The following is a 22063-nucleotide window of genomic DNA, read 5'->3' as shown; positions in this document are numbered from 1 at the left end:
AGCAGCAAAGAAGAATTGACTTACCACATACAATGAAGCTCCTAAAACACTACAGATTTTCAGAATATGTCTAGGGTACCTTAAAAATTCTCGCCAAGGGCTGGAGTTGTGGCAAAGTGGGTTAAGCTGCCGCCTGCAGCCCTGGCATCCCATATGGGTGCCAGTTCAAATCCTGGCTGCTCCACTTCTGTTCCAGCTCCCTGCTAATGCACCTGGGAAAGCAAAGGAGGATGCCCCAAGTGCGTAGGCCCCTGCCACTCATGGGGGTGACCTAGAAGAAGCTCCTGAACCTGGCTTAGGGCTGGCCCAGCTCTGGCCATTGCAGCCATTTGGGGAGTAAGCAAGTGGATAAAAGATCTCCCTCTATTTCTCTAACCACCCCGCCCTCCATGCGTGTGTATGTCTGCCTTCCAAATAAATCTCACTTCAGTCTTCACAGAAGTTGAAAAAAATCAGAATCTCTGGTGGCAGGACCCAGGCCTGAGGGTAGGTGAACAACCCTGGTGGTTCCCTAAAAAAGGAGCATTGTTAGGGGTCTACACTGAAAACCAGCACAAATAAGTCAGATAGGTTCAAAATGTGATGAAACGTGCAGAAGAATTATGGAAAAGATGTAAACTTGAAAAATGCAGAAAGGGTTGTTCATTTGTCCAGGATTCCTGGATCATCAATAATAAACCACAGAGAGTTCTGCAGAGGTAAAGTAGGATTCAGGCATGCAATGGTTAAGATGTATAAAAAATATGTAATACTCTCCATTAAAAATGGCAAAAGAAGCGATATTCAGACACAAAATTTAGAGAGACGAGAGCCTCATACATCATGTGGTTAGAGGTGAGATTTGTACTTCTAGATGCTTAGTTTTGCTTCCTTTTTCAACTTGCAGTCCAAACGCATGGCGCAAGGACAGAAATTAGGCTGTGTTTCTGAGGAGCTTCTGTATGGCTCTCTTCAAGTCCCTGTTCCTCAGGCTGTAGATAAAGGGGTTGAGCATGGGGGTGACCAGAGTGTACACCACTGAAGCCCAGGCACCCTGGCCCGGAGAAAGTGAGAAAGCTGAACTGAGATAAACTCCAAGGCCTGTTCCATAAAATAAGCAAACGATTGAAATGTGAGAGCCACAGGTAGAGAAGGCTTTGTACTTCCCACCTGCTGAGGGGATTCTCAGAATGGAGGACACAACTTTATAGTAAGAGAGGAGGATTCCTGTGATAGGGAGAAAACCATAGATGATGCCAACAAGATATGTGAATACATCATTGGTGAAGGAGTCGGAGGAAGTGAGGATGAGAAGCTGAGTAGGCTCACAGAAGAAATTAGAAATTTCCACTTTCTTGAAGCAGGAATCCCTTAAGACCATCAAGTTCTGCAGCAGGGAATACAGAAGGCTGGCCCCAAAGGACACCAAAACTAAGAAGCCACAGCGGCCGGGATTCATGATGGCCTGGTAATGCAGTGGGTGACAGATGGCGACAAACCGGTCATAGGCCATCACGGTCAGAAGCAAAGCATCCATGCATCCACAGATAACAGAGAGAGACATCTGTGTCAGGCAGCCCACATAGGAGATGGCTGTGCTGTGAGTGTGGATGTCCACAATCATCTTGGGAACCGTGGTGGAGGTGAAACCCACATCAGCCAAGGACAGGTTGCAGAGGAAAAAGTACATGGGGGAGTGGAGGTGGGAGTCTGAGCTGACAGCAAGGACGATGAGCAGGTTCCCAAGCACCGTGACCAGGTACATGGACAAGAACAGCCCAAAGAGGAGGGGCTGCAGTTCTGTCATCTCTGAGAAGCCCATGAGATGGAATTCGGAGACACATGTGACATTTTGTGTTTCAATATAACCAGGGAATCTTTGAAAAGAAAATAGCATTAGTATAAGAAAAACTGGTTCATGACCCTTGCATATATTTTCAACTCAACCCATTATGGGTATAGCACATGAGTAACTCTAAGGTTCTTAGAATAAATTGAATTCAAAAATTTTGGGGGGCAATACAATTTTGACATTCTTAATCTTTTGAGGTATGTTTTACATGTTTTTCAAGACCACCACCTCTGTTTCACACTTGGAGACATACAACCTCTGTCATCTTCCTCCATAGTGACAGACTCAGTCTTCCTGGAGCTCCTTCTGATTGGTTTCTGTGTTCCTCTTCTCCATCTATGCACACCTGCTTTAGACACTCACCTGAGTTGAGCACTGTCTGTGATCACAACCAAATGCAACCAAGTCTTCTAACAGAAAGAATAGCAAGTGCATTTTCCCCCTGTAGGACATCATTCTAATTCAAGGAAATGAAGAGCAATTGAATATATCTTATTTTGTTCTTAGGCCATGATAAAAGCTCATTTGACTGAAAATATTTATAAGTACTATAAAGTTAGGACTGCATTATCTAGGCTCTAAATTGCACTTGCCTTTCATGATTGGAAACTATTGTTGTGTGTCAGGGTTTCAGCATTCTTAGGTTTTCTGGTTTCTCTCCATTGTCTCTTTTGCTCTAAAAGGCTGACACACAGGGAGACTCCCCAGATGCCTGTGCTGTGTGTGGCAGACCAATGCAGAGGCTGGGAGCTGGAACTCAATCCAAGTCTCCCACATGGGTAACAGGGCCCCAACTGCTTCTGCTGTACGTCTTCCTCTCACAGTCTGCACTGGCAGGAAGCTGAGTCATGGCCCAGAGCCGGGAATCGAACCCAGGTACCCCAGGTGGGAGGAGGACATCTTAATCACTCCTGTTTGTCTCTTTAAAGTCATCAAGTACATCCATCCTCATCATCAGTGGATATCAGACGTTCATAAGTATGCTTTAACTAAATGCACATGACCATATGAAACCACTGACCACAAATGCTATATTAGTGTATTCTTACCTATCCAATATATAGAAATAATGAACTATTTAGAAATACCTGAATTTTTAAAGTTTTATTCATGTTTTTATCTATCCTATTTGCTCTCATGCTCTCATCTACCCTGTATGATCTCCTATGGAAGAGCTGTATCTTCCTTAACTATTGTTTCCATTTTTCTTCTCTTTTCTATAGAGACCTGGTAAGACTGCTTTATAGGTTTTATGATCATAAGTGCCCTTATTTAAGTTGAGATATTTGGTATCAGGGAAGGGCAAGGCCACTGGAGTCCCAAACTTCCTGTGCATAATTCAAATATTTTCATTTTATACCTTTTTGATTCATTGGTTGCAATTCTCTAATTCTGGCTGCCTCAAGGCAACTCCACTTTACTATATTAATAGTTCATACTGTCATTGAATAAAGAAAAGATTTGTAAAACAAAGAATGCCAGAAAAGAATGTGAATGCACTTGAGCAGTTTCCTCATCTGTAAATGTGGAACAATAATTGTTCACGTTATAAGTCTGTTGGAAAGAAACTTCTGTAAGTATTTTACTGTATTCCTATTCATTTTTCATTTTATTTGATTCCAGGCTGCCTCTAGGGTGCACATGAGCAGGAATTGGATCAGAAGTGGAGTGGTCGAGACCTGAACCAGGTACTGTGACACCAGTTGCAAGCTTCCCCACCTGAGGCTTCATTCACTGCAGCAAAATACAAGCTTCTTGTGCCAGTACTGATTTAGGGATCCTTAAATAGTTTTCTTTAAAACTTACTTGTGAAGTGTTTTGGGGCTCATTGGAGTAGTGTGCTATACTTACTGCTTCTGAAATATACTAGTGTGAATTGATGTTCTGTTTTATTTTCTCTGTGAAGTACATTGGTCTCCTTCAAACACTTTGTCTGATCCTCACTTCAGAAGTCAATATTTAATCTGTCTACCTGTTAGTATGACCACGTTTCCAAAATTTCTATGCTTCTCTCCATACCACACATAGAAATATTTCTAAAAGATGTGTGTTTGAAATTGTTTGAGTTGCAAAACTTGATGAAATTTCATTCTTACTAATAATCAGCTGCATCTGCTGTTCCAATACAATATCAATCATTATTAACTATTTCCCCTTTGGATAGACCATCAAATATTTCCCTGTGTAATGTCTGGTAGTAATCCTTCCGTGAAAACTCACTAAGAAATCTCATCTTGTGAGGGGAATAATAATTCCATTTGGTTCAAGTGGAGAATACGTGGCCCTGGGAAGTGATTGGAAAAATCAGCATTTAGTCCTGTGTCAGTCACCTACAACACTCAACAATGTGTATTAATCTCTCCACCTCTTGGTAATTGTGTTGTCCGCTAGACATAGGAAGAATACACCCAAATCTGACAGGTTAGCACCGAGGGGAAGTTGGAGCTAAAACACGTTACTGTTGTTCTTCTTCTAAATACAGCTTCTGTCTTTACAGACATAGCAGCTTTGTTGATGGATGCCATCCTCAAAGGTCAGCTGAGGCTGCAATGATGGCAACTCGAAAAGGGGTCTCACCTTGGGCAACAATGTCTCCCTCCTCCCCTCTCTCTCTACATTTTCCTTTTATTGTAGCTCAGACCATCTCCGCCTTAATTTTTCAATACTCATAAACAATGGTTATGCTATAGATTCTATTAACTGAAATTCCATGTGTCCTTCACAGAGACAGAAAAAACAGATAGTATTCTGAGGTTCTATTTCTATTTCACATTCCTGAAAAGGGTGAAGGTAATGACAAGAAAGCACCAAGTGTATTGAAGCCACACAGTTACACCCAATGATTATGAGCCAGGCAAGGCTTTCCTCCATATGTTGCAGAGATTTTTTTTATGCCTCCTCTGGACCAAGCAACAAATGGGATCTGAGGAATCAAAAATGAAAGATTGCCATTCTTCCCAAAATGCACAACTTATATATACATTTGTGAGGACATACTTGCACTGTAAAATGTTTTGTCAGAATGAAAATTAAATTTTGAGTTCATTTTAATGCAAAAATAGTTTTGGATATAAAATTTTTGATAATATGTGGAAAATGTGTATTATGAAAAACTTGTGCATGGATTTAAAAAGCAGGTTTGGGCCAAAATGAATTCAAATATTTCATTCCATTTCTCCATGAATGTTTTGAAGTTCTCAAACAAGGACAAGAGCAACAAATCCTGGGACAGAAATAGGAAGGCACAGTATCAAGCAGGTTATATTTTAGTGAATGATATGATTATCAACCTTAATATAGTAACAAGCATACCTAAAATTTTTCTCCCTTTTGATTCATCTATTGCATATAGATCACATAGGAAGCTTCCATTCTAAGTTCATTCATTACTCAATGAAGTATCAACTCAGATGACAATGCCCCATGTCAAAGATCCTGAAAACATCCTCTACAACACAGGAATAATCAGCAGATTGGACAGTATTCAAAACTGCATGCTCTCTGGATCTGATGATTAAAGGTCTCCACTATCTCCCAGTCATCAGAATGTGTTAAGCAGAGTTCCAGAGGTTAAAACATTAGGTACCTCTGAGATCCATTGTTAATCTCTTTCAGTTTCTACAGTAGAAATAAAACCTCACACCTCATCTTAATGTCTCTTTTTGAGATTAAGTAGGATGATTATAAGAAAAGTAGAGGAAGTTGAAAGCCAAAGTGAAATCACTCGAGAGTCATCTTCCCTGAATGACCCTGTGCCTGTTCCGCCTGTGATCTTTGCCTTTGAATTCAGTCACATGTCATTGCCTGCTGCCTGCCATAGTCTACAAAGAAACCCCAAGGAAAAATTAAACCCTGAAGAAAGAGTAAAATTAATAGGCAGTCTCTTCTTTGAAGGGACAGAAAAGTGAAATGACTGCTTGAGTCATCAGAGGGGAATTTGGGTTATATTCCTTGTCTGAAATCAGCCCACCCGATCCAAAATTGGCTCTTTCTTCTTCCACCTGACAACCCCTGATTCAAGTCCAACAAAAATGCTGAGCTCCACTCTTCTATAGAATAAAAGTGTGTGCAGCGTAACTTGGGAGATTATGTAATGACATGAAACAAGTGACTCAGGATGTAGAGTTCAGACACTGGCAGTTATAAAGTTTTCAATAAAATTTCAAGATGCTTTGGTTACTGCCAACCTTCCCATCACCTTCATGATCTTGTTTGGGTGTTCAGGGATAGTTTATACAGACTCATGTGCTACTAAGTGAGGGAGATCCCAATGGGAAGAAGAATCTCTCATTCCGAAGAAAAACTCTGAATGAGAGCCTTGAACCCCTCTGAGAACCAAGAACAGAAACCTCACAAATTTCTGAGCTGAAATTTTGCCTGGTTACTTCCCATCTGTCTATCACAGAAGTCATTTTCATCCTGGTGATGAGAAAGCAATGTTCCTGACATTCCCAGATCCTATTACTTCTCCCTCAGCACTTACTGAGCTACGCTGCGTCTCGGCTGAAGCATGCTAAGTGGTGACGGCTCCTCTGCTCCTCTTCTGCCTGGAGTGCAGTGGAGCCTCACATTCTTCACTAAGGACTGGAAAGGAGACAGACTCAGGCCATGTCCTTCGGATACAGATGCTCACAACGGTATGGATTCTACTGGCAAAGACAAGATCTAAAGGTGCTGGAAGACCTTGGGGAAAGATGCTGGAAGAAACGGAAGACCCTAGGGGTTCAACGCACAGAGCTCCTCATTAGCCAGTGGGTCCATGTTATCCCAGTCTCTGAGGACTTGCTGATATTAATGGAAGTTGATTAGGGAAAAGTAAGTGTACCGGGAGACTTGATACAAAGAAGCTCACCTGTTTTCCTTTGCTTCCAAGTTGCAAGATATTTACATAAATTTCAGAATTCTGTCTATCAATTTCACAAAATAGTGTGTGAGTTTTATATCTACCAATCCTCTGGATTAATCATAAAATCTAGGGAAATTAGATTTTCTATGCAAAGAATATGATTTCCTGTTTCTCAGCACTAGTCTCCTAAGTCTGCTTCCCATTTCACTTGCTAAGCACTCACTTAGATTGCTGTGTCATAACTTGGTACCTTGGCTTTTTACTAATTTGAATGAGTATTTATTTTGAAGTTACGTACATTATACTTAAACTTAGTAGGAGCAGCAAAGATGGTACTTCAAAAAGTTATACAAAAGTAGAAATAAAATAATACTTCACAATATACATTTTCCATGAAATTTAAAAGACCCCCCTTGTATGCAAACTTGTCTTCAGTTGTCCCTGTAGTGGGGCACATAGCTGTGGAAATGTGCTGACTCTGGAGAGTACCAGGGTGGAAGAAAAGCAGAATTTCTTCTGGTGGTTCTGAATTCCCCCATGAACCAAGATAATAAAATTCTTGCCTTTGGGCTGACACTTCTCACTTTGGGCCTGGTAAATCTACTTATCCAACTACCGTGTTGGTCCTGCATGTGAGGAAATAATTAATCCAACAGTCCCTCTTGTATCTACTGTGTCCCACAGAACCTGCTGGGCTGAACTTCCTTGCTGTGGGGCATTACAGGAGAGTGAGCATCCATTACCCTTCGATGCCTAGTGAGCAGTAAGAGTGGAGGTTGTCTTCGACAACCAGTCATAGGGTTCTCCATCTCGATGACTCTAGAGGAGGAGATATAGGGACAATTTACTAGTGCCAGCATGCTATTTTTTATAATTTTTTTATTTATTTTTTTGAATGACAGAAACATACAAAGATGGAGAAAGAGACAGAGAGATAGTGCATCATTGAATCACTCCTCATATGCCCACAGAGCAAATGCTGAATCAGGAGGAAGTCAGGAGCTGGAATTCAACCAGGATCTCCCTTTTAGGTGGTAGGGAGAAATTACTGAGCCATCATCTGCCATCTCTCAGGGTGCACATTAACACGACTCAAATCCAGGCACTCAAATATGGAGCACATGCATCCCCAGTGACATCTTTACTGCTGTGCAGAATGTCTGTCCCTAACCAGCATCAGGAAGTCTGAAGGCATGGGCTGATATTTCTTATTATTGGTTGAGCTCTTTAGGCATAAACAGTACTCTTGATGTTGGTCTGTAAGCAGCACAAGAATATATCCCTCCTCTTCCCAGAATATTATAAAACCATCACACTGTCCCCCAAATTTCCCACTCAGACAACTGTCAGATGTGCAGATCCATCTCTGTATTGTGTGTATATTTAGATTCCACCATAGTGCTCCATGGTGTATCCATGGTCATGTAGTCCAAAGAGTGACTCATTGCCTTTCTACCAGCAGAATCTCTCCAATGATTCACTATCAGCTGCAGCCATTCTGTGTAGAAGCTCAACAAATGTTGCCAGTGGCTTCAGTTTTGCTCATCATTTCACTCCTGACTGTATTTTCATTTGATGTCTAGTGAGTGTTATCAGCTCAGTAAGTCTTTAATGAAATATACTTCGGGCCATAGTGATATCTGTGAGGAGGGTGGAAGAAGAAGACCCAGATCTTCATTTCCCTCACAAACCCATGCCTTCACAACATCTATGGACCAAATTGCCTTTGTGAGAACTCCACAAACCAATTAAGAGATTGCACCTCCCCAAGGAGAACAAAGCCTAGGAGAGCTGCATCAACAGATAAGAGCATGTGTTGCATTTACCTACCATGGTCCTCTATACCAGGAACCACGTGGCATAAGAAGAATTAATTCCCAAGTCCCTGGTTTTCTCGTTGAGATAAGGAGAAGGTGCCATCATCATCCACAGTTCTGTCTTCTCAGGAGCTTCCTGAGGAGCTGGTTCATGGCTCTCCTGAATTAAGAAGCTAAAGTGATGGCAAAGCAATGTCATATCAGGGGCCACTGATGGCAGTACATCTTGTTACAGAAACTGCAGGACCACAGAAGATCACCAAGGGGAGCAAGAGATGATGAGTCCTTGAGATCAAAGTCAAACTCCTCCATCTACAAAATCACACACACACAAGCCCAGAGAAGATGCTCCCCAGAAAACCTTAGGCTGCCCACCACAATCTCTAGCCAGTGTATTGGTGAATGTCTTTCCCTGTATGACACCAATCCATAAAGACTGGGAGAAGCCTTTTTTTTTCAATATTCAAATCTCAACAGAGAACATAGGGAATGCATAGAAACAAAGAAAAATGGCCCATTCAAAGGAAGAAATTAAATGCCCATAAAAAACTACTCAGTCTGCCTTAAAAGTGGAGATGTTGATGGTCTGATGACAAATTTGAGTATCTTAAAGATGGTCAGTAAGCTAAAAGAGGACACAGATAGATGACTGAAAGGATTCAGGAAAGCAACACATGAGCAGAATGTGAAAAACAATAAAGAGATATAAAAAGCAAACAGAGGGGCTGGCATTGTGGCATAACAAGTTAGGCCACCACCTACAACACTGGAATCCATACAGGGGCCAGTTCAAGTCCTGGATACTCCATTTCCCATTCAGCTCCCTGCTAATGTGCCTGGGAAAGCAACAGAAAGTGGCCCTGCAGGAGTCCAAACCTGCACCCACATGGGAGACCTGGATGAGGATCCTAGCTCCTGGCTTAGGCCTGGCCCAATAATGGCCATTGTGGCCATTTGGGGAATGAACCAGCAGATGGAAGATTTCTCTCTCTCTCACTCACTCTCACTCTCACTCTCACTCTCCTCCTTCTCTCGCTCTCTCTCTCTTGCTCTCCTATCTCTGTAATTCTGCCTTCCAAATAAATAAATCTTTTTTTAAAAAAATCAAATGGAGAATTAGTGATAAATAACACGGTGGGTATGTGGAGAGTTCAGTATAGTGCTCAGGAGCACTCTATGAGAGAGGAAACATCAGTCAGCATAAGGACTGAGCCCCTGGAATTACAAAATCAAAGGAACCAAAGGAAAAGAATGAAGAGAAGTAGAGAGCACAAGAGGGACTCATAGGAGACTGTCAGCAGAGCAATATATTCATAATGCATGTTCCACAATAAAAAGAAAAGGAAATAAGCATCCAGTGCCCAGCCCTGTGTCTATATTTTGGATTAGAGCAATTTACAAGTGAGGTTTCTATTTTTGAGATCCATACATCTCAGCAATATTTTTCAGTGGCAACAAACCCAACCTTCTTAGCATTGTTTCATCATTCATTTTCTTTCCTGTATATGGTTAACTTTAGAGACACTCAGCTAAAGAGTGTTAGAATAAGAATATGTGTGATAAGTTCATGATTGCAGTAAAATGTTTAAGACAAAATATAAACAGCATCATTCCACCTTTCATCCTAATCAGAGGAAAACAACTTTCAGCCCTGTTTTATTCAAATACTATGCACAAAATTCCCAAATATAAAATATTGATCATTTCTATTGATTGCTGGGGGTGCATTATCTGGACTTTATACAATTCAGGGGCCACTTTGACCATGGCCTTTTCTAAATATGATCAGAGTCGGTGAACTCAGGGGGCTTCCATAGCCTTGGCAGCTCATGACAAGAGCCTAGGGTGATTGCTGAGGCCATAAACAAGAGTGTCAATTTGTTAAGTCAACAACAGGAGTCACTGTGCACTTACTCCTCATGTAGGATCTTTGTCCTTAGTGTGCTGTACATTGAGATTCAATGCTATAACAAGTACTCAAACAGTATTTTTCACTTTATGTTTCTGTGTGGGAGCAAACTGTTGAAATCTTTACTTAATGTATGCTAAACTGATCTTCTGTATATAAAGAGAATCAAAAATGAATCTTGATGTGAATGGAAGGGGAGAGGAAGTGGGAAAGGGGAGGGTTGCAGGTGGGAGGGACGTTATAGCGGGGAAGCCATTGTAATCCATAAGCTGTATTTTGGAAATTTATATTCATTAAATAAAAGTTAAAAAAAATTTACTCCAAAAAAATATTCAGGGGCCAGTGCTGTGGCATAGCGGGTAAAGCCCACGCCTGCAGTGCCGGCATCCATATGGGCGCTGGTTCCAGTCTTCGCTGCTCCACTCTTAATCCAGCTCTCTGCTGTGTCTTTGGAAATAGTCGAAGATGCCCCAGGTCCTTTGGCCCCTGCACCCGTGCAGGAGACCTGGAAGAAGCACCTGGCTCCTGGCTGCAGATCAGTGTAGCTCCAGCCATTGCAGCCATCTGGGGAGTTAACCTGCAGATGGAAGACCTAACTCTCTCTCTCTCTCTCTCTCTCTCTGCTTCTGCCTCTCTATAATTCTACCTTCCAAATAAATAAATCTTTAAAAATATATTAAATTCGGGAATAGTGAGGGCACGCACCGATAGTCCGGGAAAATTTAGTTTAATAAAAGGGGAGTTACGGTAGCCTCAGAAAAAAGAACCAGGAAAATATTGCAGAGGAAACTCTTCTGGATCCAGTGGCCGTGAATCGGAGGAACTACTGGGAGAACAAGGTCGCCCACTGCGCGGAAGACGAGCCACGGGACCGAGCCGCGGGACCGAGCCGCGGAAGCTGAGCCGCGGGACCGAGCTGCGCAAGCTGCAGGGTCTGCGCGCCAGTGCTCGAAGGGGAGTGCGTGCCACACAGACAACAGTGGGGAGACTTGGGACGTCCAGGGCTCCGAGTCCACACATCAGCACTGGAAGGGGAGTGGACCTGCGTGGAGAGTGTGGGAGCCCACAGTTCGGGACACCAGCGGCAGACTCAACACACCAGCGCTGGAACGCGAGGTGAGCCGAACCTCAATAGCCTGAGACACCGGCAGGCATGCGGAGAGAGGAGACTAGAGGGAACGATCCCCGGGCGGGGGGGGGGGGGAACTTCACCAGGCTAACTGGAAGAGAGAAAAAAAAAAAGGTGACTGGTACGGACACGGGTTTCTCTCTCTCCGCTCACCTCACAAGGGCGAGCAAGACAAAGAGCAGGCGCCATCTTGGACATACGTCATAAGCAGAGCGACCTCAGGTTTGCACCGGCCCTGAGCCTAGCAGAAAAACCTGACTCTGGGCAGGGCGAATTAACAGGAGATTAGGACCTAGTAAATTTGTGGTGCTACTGAACTGAGACTGTGAAAAAAGAGACGGTGGGGGAGAGAACTCACGGAATTCACGTGAGCACTCTCCAGAGACGCTACAATTCCGTAACTTTGGCAACCCAGTGGGAGACTGAAGGAGAATTTGAGCCCACTCTGAGGGCCGAACAGATTCCCTGTGTGGTCCTTGGGAAAGAGCTTCCGATCTCTGGCTCCTGTGGGTATATCATTTGCCTGCTAACTACCTCCAACTTCGTTCAGCTGTGCAGAATAACTTCCCTTTTGAATCCAAAAAAAAAGAGAGAGAGAGAGAGAGGTTTACCACGCCTAACTTGGGAGTGTCACCTTTGGCACACCAAACAGAGCTCTCAGGCCACACCCATCTCAAGCCCTAAGGCTCCATCAGAAACAGATAATCCACTTAATCTAGAGCCATAGTATAACAAGAAAAAGCACCACAGTGAAGAAACCAAATATCTCCAATATGCCAAATAACAAACGCAAAAACCAAGGTAATAAAAACAAGGAAGTCACCATGACGCCCTCAAATGAAAAAGACACCCCAATTCAAGATTATGAAGATGATGACATAGAAGAAATGCAAGAAGCAGATCTCAAAAAATTGATAAGAACATTAAGAAGTTCTCAAAAATAAATTCTTGAACTACAGAAATCCTTAATGGACAAGATAGAAAATCTCTCTCGTGAAAATGAAATATTAAGGAGGAATCAAAATGAAACGAAACAACTAGTACAACAGGAAACTGGGATAGTGACTGAAGTGAAGAATTCAATAGATCAAATGAAAAACACAATAGAGAGCCTTACAAACAGAATGGGTGAAGCAGAAGAGAGAATATCGGACTTAGAAGACAGAGAACAGGAAAGGATACAGTCAAACCAAAGAAAAGAAGAGGAAATTAGAAATCTAAAATATATTGTCAGGAATCTTCAGGATACTATTAAAAAACCCAACATTCGGGTTCTAGGAGTTCCTGAAGGCATGGAGAGGGAGAAAGGATTAGAAGGCCTTTTTAGTGAGATATTAGCAGAAAATTTCCCAGGTTTGGAGAAGGACAGAGAAATACTAGTACAGGAAGCTCACAGAACCCCTAAGAAACACGACCAAAAGAGATCCTCACCATGACACATTGTAATTAAACTCTCCACAGTGAAACATAAAGAAAAGATCCTAAAATGTGCAAGAGAGAAACGTCAGATTACTCTCAGAGGATCTCCAATCAGACTCACAGCTGACTTCTCATCAGAAACTCTACAAGCTAGGAGGGAATGGCGAGATATAGCCAGGTACTAAGAGAGAACAACTGCCAGCCCAGAATATTATATCCTGCAAAGCTCTCATTTGTGAATGAAGGTGAAATAAAGACTTTTCATAGCAAACAGAAATTGAAAGAATTTGTTGGCACTCGTCCAGCCCTGCAAAAGATGCTTAAAGATGTGTTACACACAGAAACACAGACACACAGTCATCAATATGAAAGAAGGTAAAGGAAGGAAACCAAGGAAGGAAAGCTCACAGCAAAAGATCACAGGGAATTCAAAGCATATATTAGAACTTATCTTTGGCAAATGGCAGGATAAAGTTACCACTTATCGTTAGTCACATTGAACATGAATGGCCTGAACTGTCCAGTTAAAAGACACCCACTGGCTGATTGGGTTAAGGAACAAAACCCATCTATTTGCTGCTTACAAGAAACACATCTTTCCAACAAAGATCCATACAGACTGAGAGTGAAAGGCTGGAAAAAGATATACCATGCCAACAGAAATGAAAAAAGAGCGGGCGTAGCCATCTTAATATCGGACAACATAAACTTTACCACAAAAACTCTTAAGAGAGACAAAGAGGGACACTACATAAGGATTAAGGGATCAATTCAACAGGAAGATATAACAATTATCAATGTATATGCACCTAACTACAGGGCACCAGTTTATCCAAAAGATTTGTTAACGGACTTAAAGGGAGACTTAGACCGCAATACAATAGTACTGGGGGACTTCAATACTCCACTCTCAGAAATAGACAGATCAATAGGACAGAAGATCAACAAGGATACAGTAGATTTAAACGACACTATAGCCCAAATGGATCTAACAGATATATACAGAACTTTCAATCCTAGAGCTAAAGATTTTACATTCTTCTCAGCAGTACATGGAACCTTCTCTAGGACTGACCACATACTAGGCCATAAAGCAAGTCTCAGCAAATTCAAAAGAATTAGAATCATACCATGCAGCTTCTCAGACCATAAAGGAATGAAGTTGGAAATTAGCAACTCAGGAATCCCTAGAGCATACACAAACACATGGAGACTGAACAACATGCTCCTGAATGAACAATGGGTCATAGAAGAAATCAAAAGAGAAATCAAAAACTTTCTGGAAGTAAATGAGGATAACAGCACAACGTACCAAAACTTATGGGACACAGCAAAAGCAGTGTTAAGAGGAAAGTTTATATCAATAGGTGCCTACATCAAGAAATTGGAAAGGCACCAAATAGATGAGCTTTCAATTCACCTCAAGGATCTAGAAAACCTACAGCAAACCAGACCCAAATCTAGTAGGAGAAGAGAAATAATTAAAATCAGAGAAGAAATCAACAGGATTGAATCAAGAAAAACATTCCAAAAAATCAGCCAAACGATGAGCTGGTTTTTTGAAAAAATAAACAAAATTGACACCCCATTGGCCCAACTAACTAAAAAAAGAAGAGAAAAGATCCAAATCAATAAAATCAGAGATGAAAAAGGAAATGTAACAACAGACACCACAGAAATAAAAAGAATCATCAGAAATTACTACAAGGACTTGTATGCCAGCAAACAGGGAAACCTATCAGAAATGGATACATTCCTGGACACATGCAACCTACCTAAATTGAACCAGGAAGACATCGAAAACCTAAACAGACCCATAACTGAGACAGAAATTGAAACAGTAATAAAGGCCCTCCCAACAAAGAAAAGCCCAGGACCAGATGGATTCACTGCTGAATTCTACCAGACATTTAAAGAAGAACTAACTCCAATTCTTCTCAAACTATTCAGAACAATCGAAGAAGAGGGAATCCTCCCAAATTCTTTCTATGAAGCCAGCATCACCTTAATTCCTAAGCCGGGAAAAGATGCAGCACTGAAAGAGAATTACAGACCAATATCCCTGATGAACATAGATGCAAAAATCCTCAATAAAATTCTCGCCAATAGAATGCAACAACACATCAGAAAGATCATCCACCCAGACCAAGTGGGATTTATCCCTGGGATGCAGGGATGGTTTAATGTGTGCAAGACAATCAATGTGATACACCACATTAACAGACTGCAGAAGAAAAACCATATGATTATCTCAATAGATGCCGAGACAGCATTTGATAAAATACAACACCCGTTCATGATGAAAAGTCTAAGCAAACTGGGTTTGGAAGGAACATTCCTCAATACAATCAAAGCAATCTATGAAAAATCCACAGACAACATCCTATTGAATGGGGAAAAGTTGGAAGCATTTCCACTGAGATCTGGTACCAGACAGGGATGTCCACTCTCACCACTGCTATTCAATATAGTTCTGGAGGTTCTAGCCAGAGCTATTAGGCAAGAAAAAGAAATTAAAGGGATACAAATTGGGAAGGAAGAACTCAAACTATCCCTCTTTGCAGATGACATGATTCTTTATTTAGGGGACCCAAAGAACTCTACTAAGAGACTATTGGAACTCATAGAAGATTTTGGCAAAGTAGCAGGATATAAAATCAATGCACAAAAATCAACAGCCTTTGTATACACAGACAATGCCATGGCTGAGGAAGAACTTCTAAGGTCAATCCCATTCACAATAGCTACAAAAACAATCAAATACCTTGGAATAAACTTAACCAAGGATGTTAAAGATCTCTACGATGAAAATTACAAAATCTTAAAGAAAGAAATAGAAGAGGATACCAAGAAATGGAAAAATCTTCCATGCTCATGGATTGGAAGAATCAACATCATCAAAATGTCCATTCTCCCAAAGCAATTTATACATTCAATGCAATACCAATCAAGATACCGAAGACCTTCTTCTCAGATCTGGAAAAATTGGTGCTGAAATTTATATGGAGGCACAAGAGACCTCGAATAGCTAAAGCAATCTTGTACAACAAAAACAAAGCCGGAGGCATCACAATACCAGATTTCAGGACATACTACAGGGCAGTTGTAATCAAAACAGCATGGTACTGGTACAGAAACAGATGGATAGACCAATGGAACAGAATTGAAACACCAGAAATCAACCCAAACATCTACAGCCAACTTATATTTGATCAAGGATTTAAAACTACTTCCTGGAGCAAGGACAGTTTATTCAATAAATGGTGTTGGGAAAATTGGATTTCCACGTGCAGAATCATGAAGCAAGACACCTACCTTACACCTTACACAAAAATCCACTCAACATGGATTAAAGACCTAAATCTACGACCTGACACCATCAAGTTACTAGAGAACATTGGAGAAACCCTTCAAGATATTGGCACAGGCAAAGAGTTTCTGGAAAAGACCCGGGAGGCACAGGCAGTCAAAGCCAAAATTAACTATTGGGATTGAATCAAATTGAGAAGTTTCTGTACTGCAAAAGAAACAGTCCGGAGAGTGAAGAGACAACCGACAGAATGGGAAAAAATATTTGCAAACTATGCAACCGATAAAGGGTTAATAACCAGAATCTACAAAGAGATCAAGAAACTCCACAAAAACAAAACCAACAACCCACTTAAGAGATGGGCCAAGGACCTCAATAGACATTTTTCAAAAGAGGAAATCCAAATGGCCAACAGGCACATGAAAAAATGTTCAAGGTCACTAGCAATCAGGGAAATGCAAATCAAAACCACAATGAGGTTTCACCTCACCCCGGTTAGAATGGCTCACATGCAGAAATCTACCAACAACAGATGCTGGCGAGGATGTGGGGAAAAAGGGACACTAACCCACTGTTGGTGGGAATGCAAACTGGTCAAGCCACTATGGAAGTCAGTCTGGAGATTCCTCAGAAACCTGAATATAACCCTACCTTTCGACCCAGCCATCCCACTCCTTGGGATTTACCCAAAGGAATTTAAATTGGCAAACAAAAAACCGGTCTGCAGCCTAATGTTTATTGCAGCTCAATTCACAATAGCTAAGACCTGGAACCAACCTAAATGCCCATCAACGGTAGACTGGATAAAGAAATTATGGGATATGTACTCTTTAGAATACTATACTGCAGTAAGAAACAACAAAATCCAGTCATTTGCAACAAAATGGAGGAATCTGGAACACATCATGCTGAGTGAAATAAGCCAGTCCCAAAGGGACAAATAGATATGTTCTCCCTGATCGGTGACAACTGACTGAACACCAAAAAGGAAACCTCCTGAAGTGAAATGGACACTATGGGAAACAGTGACTTGATCAGCATAGCCCTGACTGTTAATGAACAACTTAACACATTATCCCTCTTAGTAGTTTTTTTTTTTTTGTCTGTTCTACTTAATATGACTGGTTTAATTCTGTAATTAATACACAGTTATTCTTAAGTGTTGAAATTTAACTGAAATGTGATCCCTGTTAAACATGAGAGTGGGAATAAGAGAGGGAAGAGATGTATAATTTGGGGCATGCTCAAGCTGACTTGCCCCAAATGGTAGAGTTAAAAACATACTAGGGGATTCCAATTCAATCCCATCAGGGTGGCATGTACCAATGCCATCTCACTATTCCAAGTGATCAATTTCAGTTCACAATTGATCATAATGAAAGGACTAAGAGTCAAAGGGAGCACATAAACAAGTCTAGTACCTGCTAACACTAACCGATGGAATAAATAAAGCGGAGAGTGATCCAACATGGGAAGTGAGATACTCAGCAGACTCATAGAATGGCAGATGTCCTAAATAGCACTCTGGCCTCAGAATCAGCCCTAAAGGCATTCGGATCTGGCTGAAAAGCCCATGAGAGTATTTCAGGCATGGAAAGCCAAGACACTCTGGCAAAAGATCTCTGCGAGTGAGATCTCAGTGGAAAGAACAGGTCTTCAAAGAAGGAGGTACCTTTCTCTGAAGGGAGGAGAGAACCTTCACTTTGACTATGACCTTGTCTAAACAAGATAAGAATCGGAGAACTCAGAGGGCTTCCATAGCCTTGGAAACTCATGACTGGAGCATAGGGAGACTACTGATGCCATAGACAGGAGTGTCAATTGGTAAAGTAAACAACAGGAGTCACTGTGCACTTACTCCTCATGTAGGATCTCTGTCCTTAATGTGCTGTGTATTGAGATTTAATGCTATAACAAGTACTCAAACAATATATTTCACTTTGTGTTTCTATGGGGGTGCAAACTGTTGAAATCTTTACTTAATGCATACTAAACTGATCCTCTGTAAAAAAAAAAAAGAAATTATCAACTCCCAACTTGACTCTCACTGGGATTAAACATGACAATAGGTCTGATCTGATTTCATCGTCATTTAAAAAAAATCATCTATTATTTTTCACTTTATGTTTCTGTGTGGGAGCAAACTGTTGAAATCCTTACTTAATGTATACTAAGCTGATCTTCTGTATATTAAGATAATCGAAAATGAATCTTGATGTGAATGGAAGGGGAGAGGGAGTGGGAAAGGGGAGGGTTGTGGGTGGGAGGGACGGTATGGGGGGGAAGCCATTGTAATCCATAAATCGTACTTTGGAAATTTATATTCATTAAATAAAAGTTAAAAAAAAAGAAAACTAACACAAGGAAAGTCAACGGCATACATATATGATGGCACTAACTGGAGAAAAGCAAACCATTTTTGGTGCTTCTGCCAAGTTCAGAAGCTTAATAAACTAACTGCAAAAATGTTATTATAAAAAATATATTAAATTCAATGTTCACAATGAGAAAGTTTTTTATGCTCCATTCATCTTCATAAATTTTCACCTTTTTTCTGATTTTGTGCCTTTATGAAATTAGATGTATACTCAAAAACATGGGCTACCTTTTAAAATTATTGTCCAATGTTGATCCTGACCATGGCCTGGCGTACTTTAAATTTTAATAAGTATACTTGGACCAAATACACAAAATCATAATCACTGATTCCATGATGGCATTAGTGCATGGTGCTATCTGAATCATTAAAGAATAACTAGCATTTAGGCGGTATTTTCTATTTTTCATTTTTTCTGAAAAATTTTATTTTATTTATTTGAAAGGCAGAGTTACAGAGAGGCAGAGACACAGACAGGGATCATCCATCCTCTGGTTCACTCCCCAAAAGGCCACAACTGCTAGAGCTCGGCCAGGCCAAAGCCAGGAGCCTGGAATTCCATCCAGGTCTCCACATGGATGGCAGGAGTCCAAGCATTTGGGTCATCACCCACTGCCTTCTCAGGTACATTAGCACAGAGCTGGACCAGAAGTGGGCAGCAAGGACAGGAACCTGCAGTCACATGAGATGCTAGCATTGAGGTGGTGATTTAACCTGCTGTGCTACAATACTGGCCCCAGCATCATTGTGTTGAATGATGTTTGTGGATGCTAGACAGAAAGCTTGGGAACTGAATCTGGGTCCAGACGAGGACTCCAAAGTGACTGGGAGGCCCTCAAAGACATCACTGGCTTGGCCAAGGCTAGGAGCTCCAAGGTTATAACTTGGTGACCTTGCAGAGAGTTCTAATCAAGAAGAAGAGAGAAATCTCTGGCTATCACCAGAGTTCTCCATTGCTGCCTGGAGGCACTGTGGAAATTTCTCTTCATTGAGGCCAGAATCTGTAACCCTGAAGTTTCCTAATTCTCGGGAAGGTCCTTCAGAAACCTAAGCATTTTCTGCTTAGCCTAAAGCTCTCCTGTGGTCAGATCACCCAAGGGCCTCTATTCTAAAGCAGATGAGAATTTCTTGTTGAATAAACAGAACCATGAGGTGTCATCTAAATGGAATATGTCATCTTATGAGCCTATGCTCATGGGTATATTGGAAGGTGAGAAAGTGGAGGGAGGGGAAGTGGGTCATGGGAAGACTTCAAAGGTCTTTTATTATGTTCATTTTAATTTTAATTAATTTTAACAGATTCAATATGATTTGTGGATGTAAGTCTAAGAACATAATGAAATTCCCCTCCTCTCTCCCTCCCTTTCTCCCTCCTTCCCACCGTCCTTCCTTTTACCTTTCTTTGTTTTTAGTTTTTGAGATGACATATTTTAAATTTACATTACAGTACACTGGCTTACTACTTCACTGAATATGAAGCTTAAGTAAAAAGCAAAAAGAATCTAGTTTAGTAGGAATATAGATAATAGCTTTAAACAACACTTGAGTGGAAAAATGAGCATTTCACCCATATTCGTGGTTTTTTGTCATTTAGTCATTCATAATTTTTTCAGTAAAACAGAACCAATGACAAAGTAACACCTAAATATTTCCTGTGTGGTTATAAGATAATTAAGTTCATTTAGACTTTAAGCCATTTCCTCCCAACAGTTTATGTACATGAATAAATTTATGCATATTGCAATGCAAATAATCATACAATACATTTTGTGTACTACAATAGTTATCACAGATCATGGAACACATATGTATTGGTCTTGTGGTGACAGGCTTATTTCACTAAGTATGATGATTTCCAGTTGCATCCATTTTGTTGTGAAAGACAGAATTTCATTCTTTTTTACAGCTGAGTGATATCTGGCAGTGTATACAACATCCACATTAGCAGGGAGCTGGATCAGAGTCAGGATTCAAACCTGCACCCACGTGGGATGCCAGCACCACAGGCCGCAGCTTTACTCACTACGCCACTGCACCAGCCCCAAGTATAATGTTTAATTCATATAGACAACATGCTCACATAAGGTAGCTAGGTTTCCATTGCCTTATGCTTTCTTTGTATTTGGAACCTATAAGCTCCTGTGTTCTACTCCTTCATAAAATACTGTTGTGAATGATAGTCACCCCGCTGTAATGTAGAGCACTAGAATTTCTTATTTCTGTCTCACTATATTTTGGTACCCAGTATCCAATCGCCCAAATATTTTTCACAGCTGTATCCCAGGTACCTAGAAGATCTGGTACACTATAGATTCCAGTAAATATTGTCGAGTGAATGAATTTGGTAAGCAGCAGCTCTGGTTAATGGTAAAGTGAATTCACTTAAAAGCAGTAGTTTCTGAATCTCACTTGAATGATTGTATTGACCTGCAGGAGTGCAAACTCCAAGCCGAGGTGTAGTAATGTAAAAACGTAAAGGGAAGGGTAGAAGGGAGTAGACTGAGGGTAACAGGAATCACCATACATTTCACATCAAGTACTCACAGGGTATTTTTGACCAAAGATGGAGAAACAGAGTGGGTAAGCATCAAAACTCTGTACAGTTCAGAGGTGGAATATTTTTGTCCCACTGCTGTGACTTCCAGCAGCTGCCAAATCCAGGAACGACGTTCCCATCACTGAATGTGGAGTGTGAACCCGAGAAGACTTTGTAAAGCTCTCTTAATGTCCCTGTTCCTCAGGCTGTAGATGAAGGGGTTCAACATGGGAGTGACCACAGTGTACATCACCGAGGCCACCATGCCCTTCCAGGAAGAGGACAAGGCGTCAGAACTGAGATACACCCCAAGGCCTGTCCTGTAGAACAGAGAAACCACAGTTAGATGAGACCCACATGTGGAGAATGCCTTGTATCTTCCACCAGTCGATGGAATTTTCAGAATGGAGGAGACAATTCGCATATAGGAGAAAAGGATCCCTGAGAGGGGAACAAAGCCAAGAAGAGCAGTCACCATGTAGAGCAGGGTGTAATTGATGAACGTGTCAGAGCAGGCAAGCACAAAAACTTGAGCAAGCTCACAGTAAAAGTGTGCAACTACCCACCTGGTGCAGGACAGCCTCAGCATCAACAGGCTCTGGATCAGGGCACACGACAGACTGATGCACCAGGACACAAGAACCAGCAAGCCACAGAGATGGGGATTCATGATGACTGGGTAGTGCAAGGGGTGGCAGAGGGCCACAAAGCGATCATAGGCCATCCAGGTGAGGAGAAGTGTGTCCATGCCCCCAAAAACCATGAAGAAGTACATTTGAGTGATGCAGCCTGTGAAGGTGATGGAATAGTTCTGAGTCTTGATGTCCTGCAGCATCTTTGGGACGGTTGTAGTCACGACTGGAACCGGTACCCATATGCAATCTGGCAT

The 22063-nt window shown here is 41.4% G+C and overlaps 2 protein-coding genes across 2 annotated transcripts; both read right to left on the bottom strand.

Moving 5' to 3' along the window:
- Positions 1-88: 88 nt before the first annotated feature.
- On the bottom strand, positions 89-1851 carry LOC127488546 (olfactory receptor 7E178-like). Its single transcript, XM_070059226.1, has one exon. It carries the CDS (start codon positions 1799-1801, stop codon positions 914-916), a length of 888 nt encoding a protein of 295 aa, XP_069915327.1. The 5' UTR covers positions 1802-1851; the 3' UTR covers positions 89-913.
- A 19462-nt stretch (positions 1852-21313) lies between these two features.
- Positions 21314-22063, bottom strand: LOC138845776 (olfactory receptor 7C1-like). Its single transcript, XM_070059352.1, has one exon. It carries the CDS (start codon positions 22061-22063, stop codon positions 21314-21316), a length of 750 nt encoding a protein of 249 aa, XP_069915453.1.

This window comes from Oryctolagus cuniculus, chromosome 16 (assembly GCF_964237555.1).
Source record: "Oryctolagus cuniculus chromosome 16, mOryCun1.1, whole genome shotgun sequence".
NCBI classification, from domain to species: Eukaryota; Metazoa; Chordata; class Mammalia; order Lagomorpha; family Leporidae; genus Oryctolagus; species Oryctolagus cuniculus.
The sequence above is the reverse complement of the archived record's forward strand: the minus strand, read 5'-3'. Positions and strand labels throughout refer to the sequence as shown.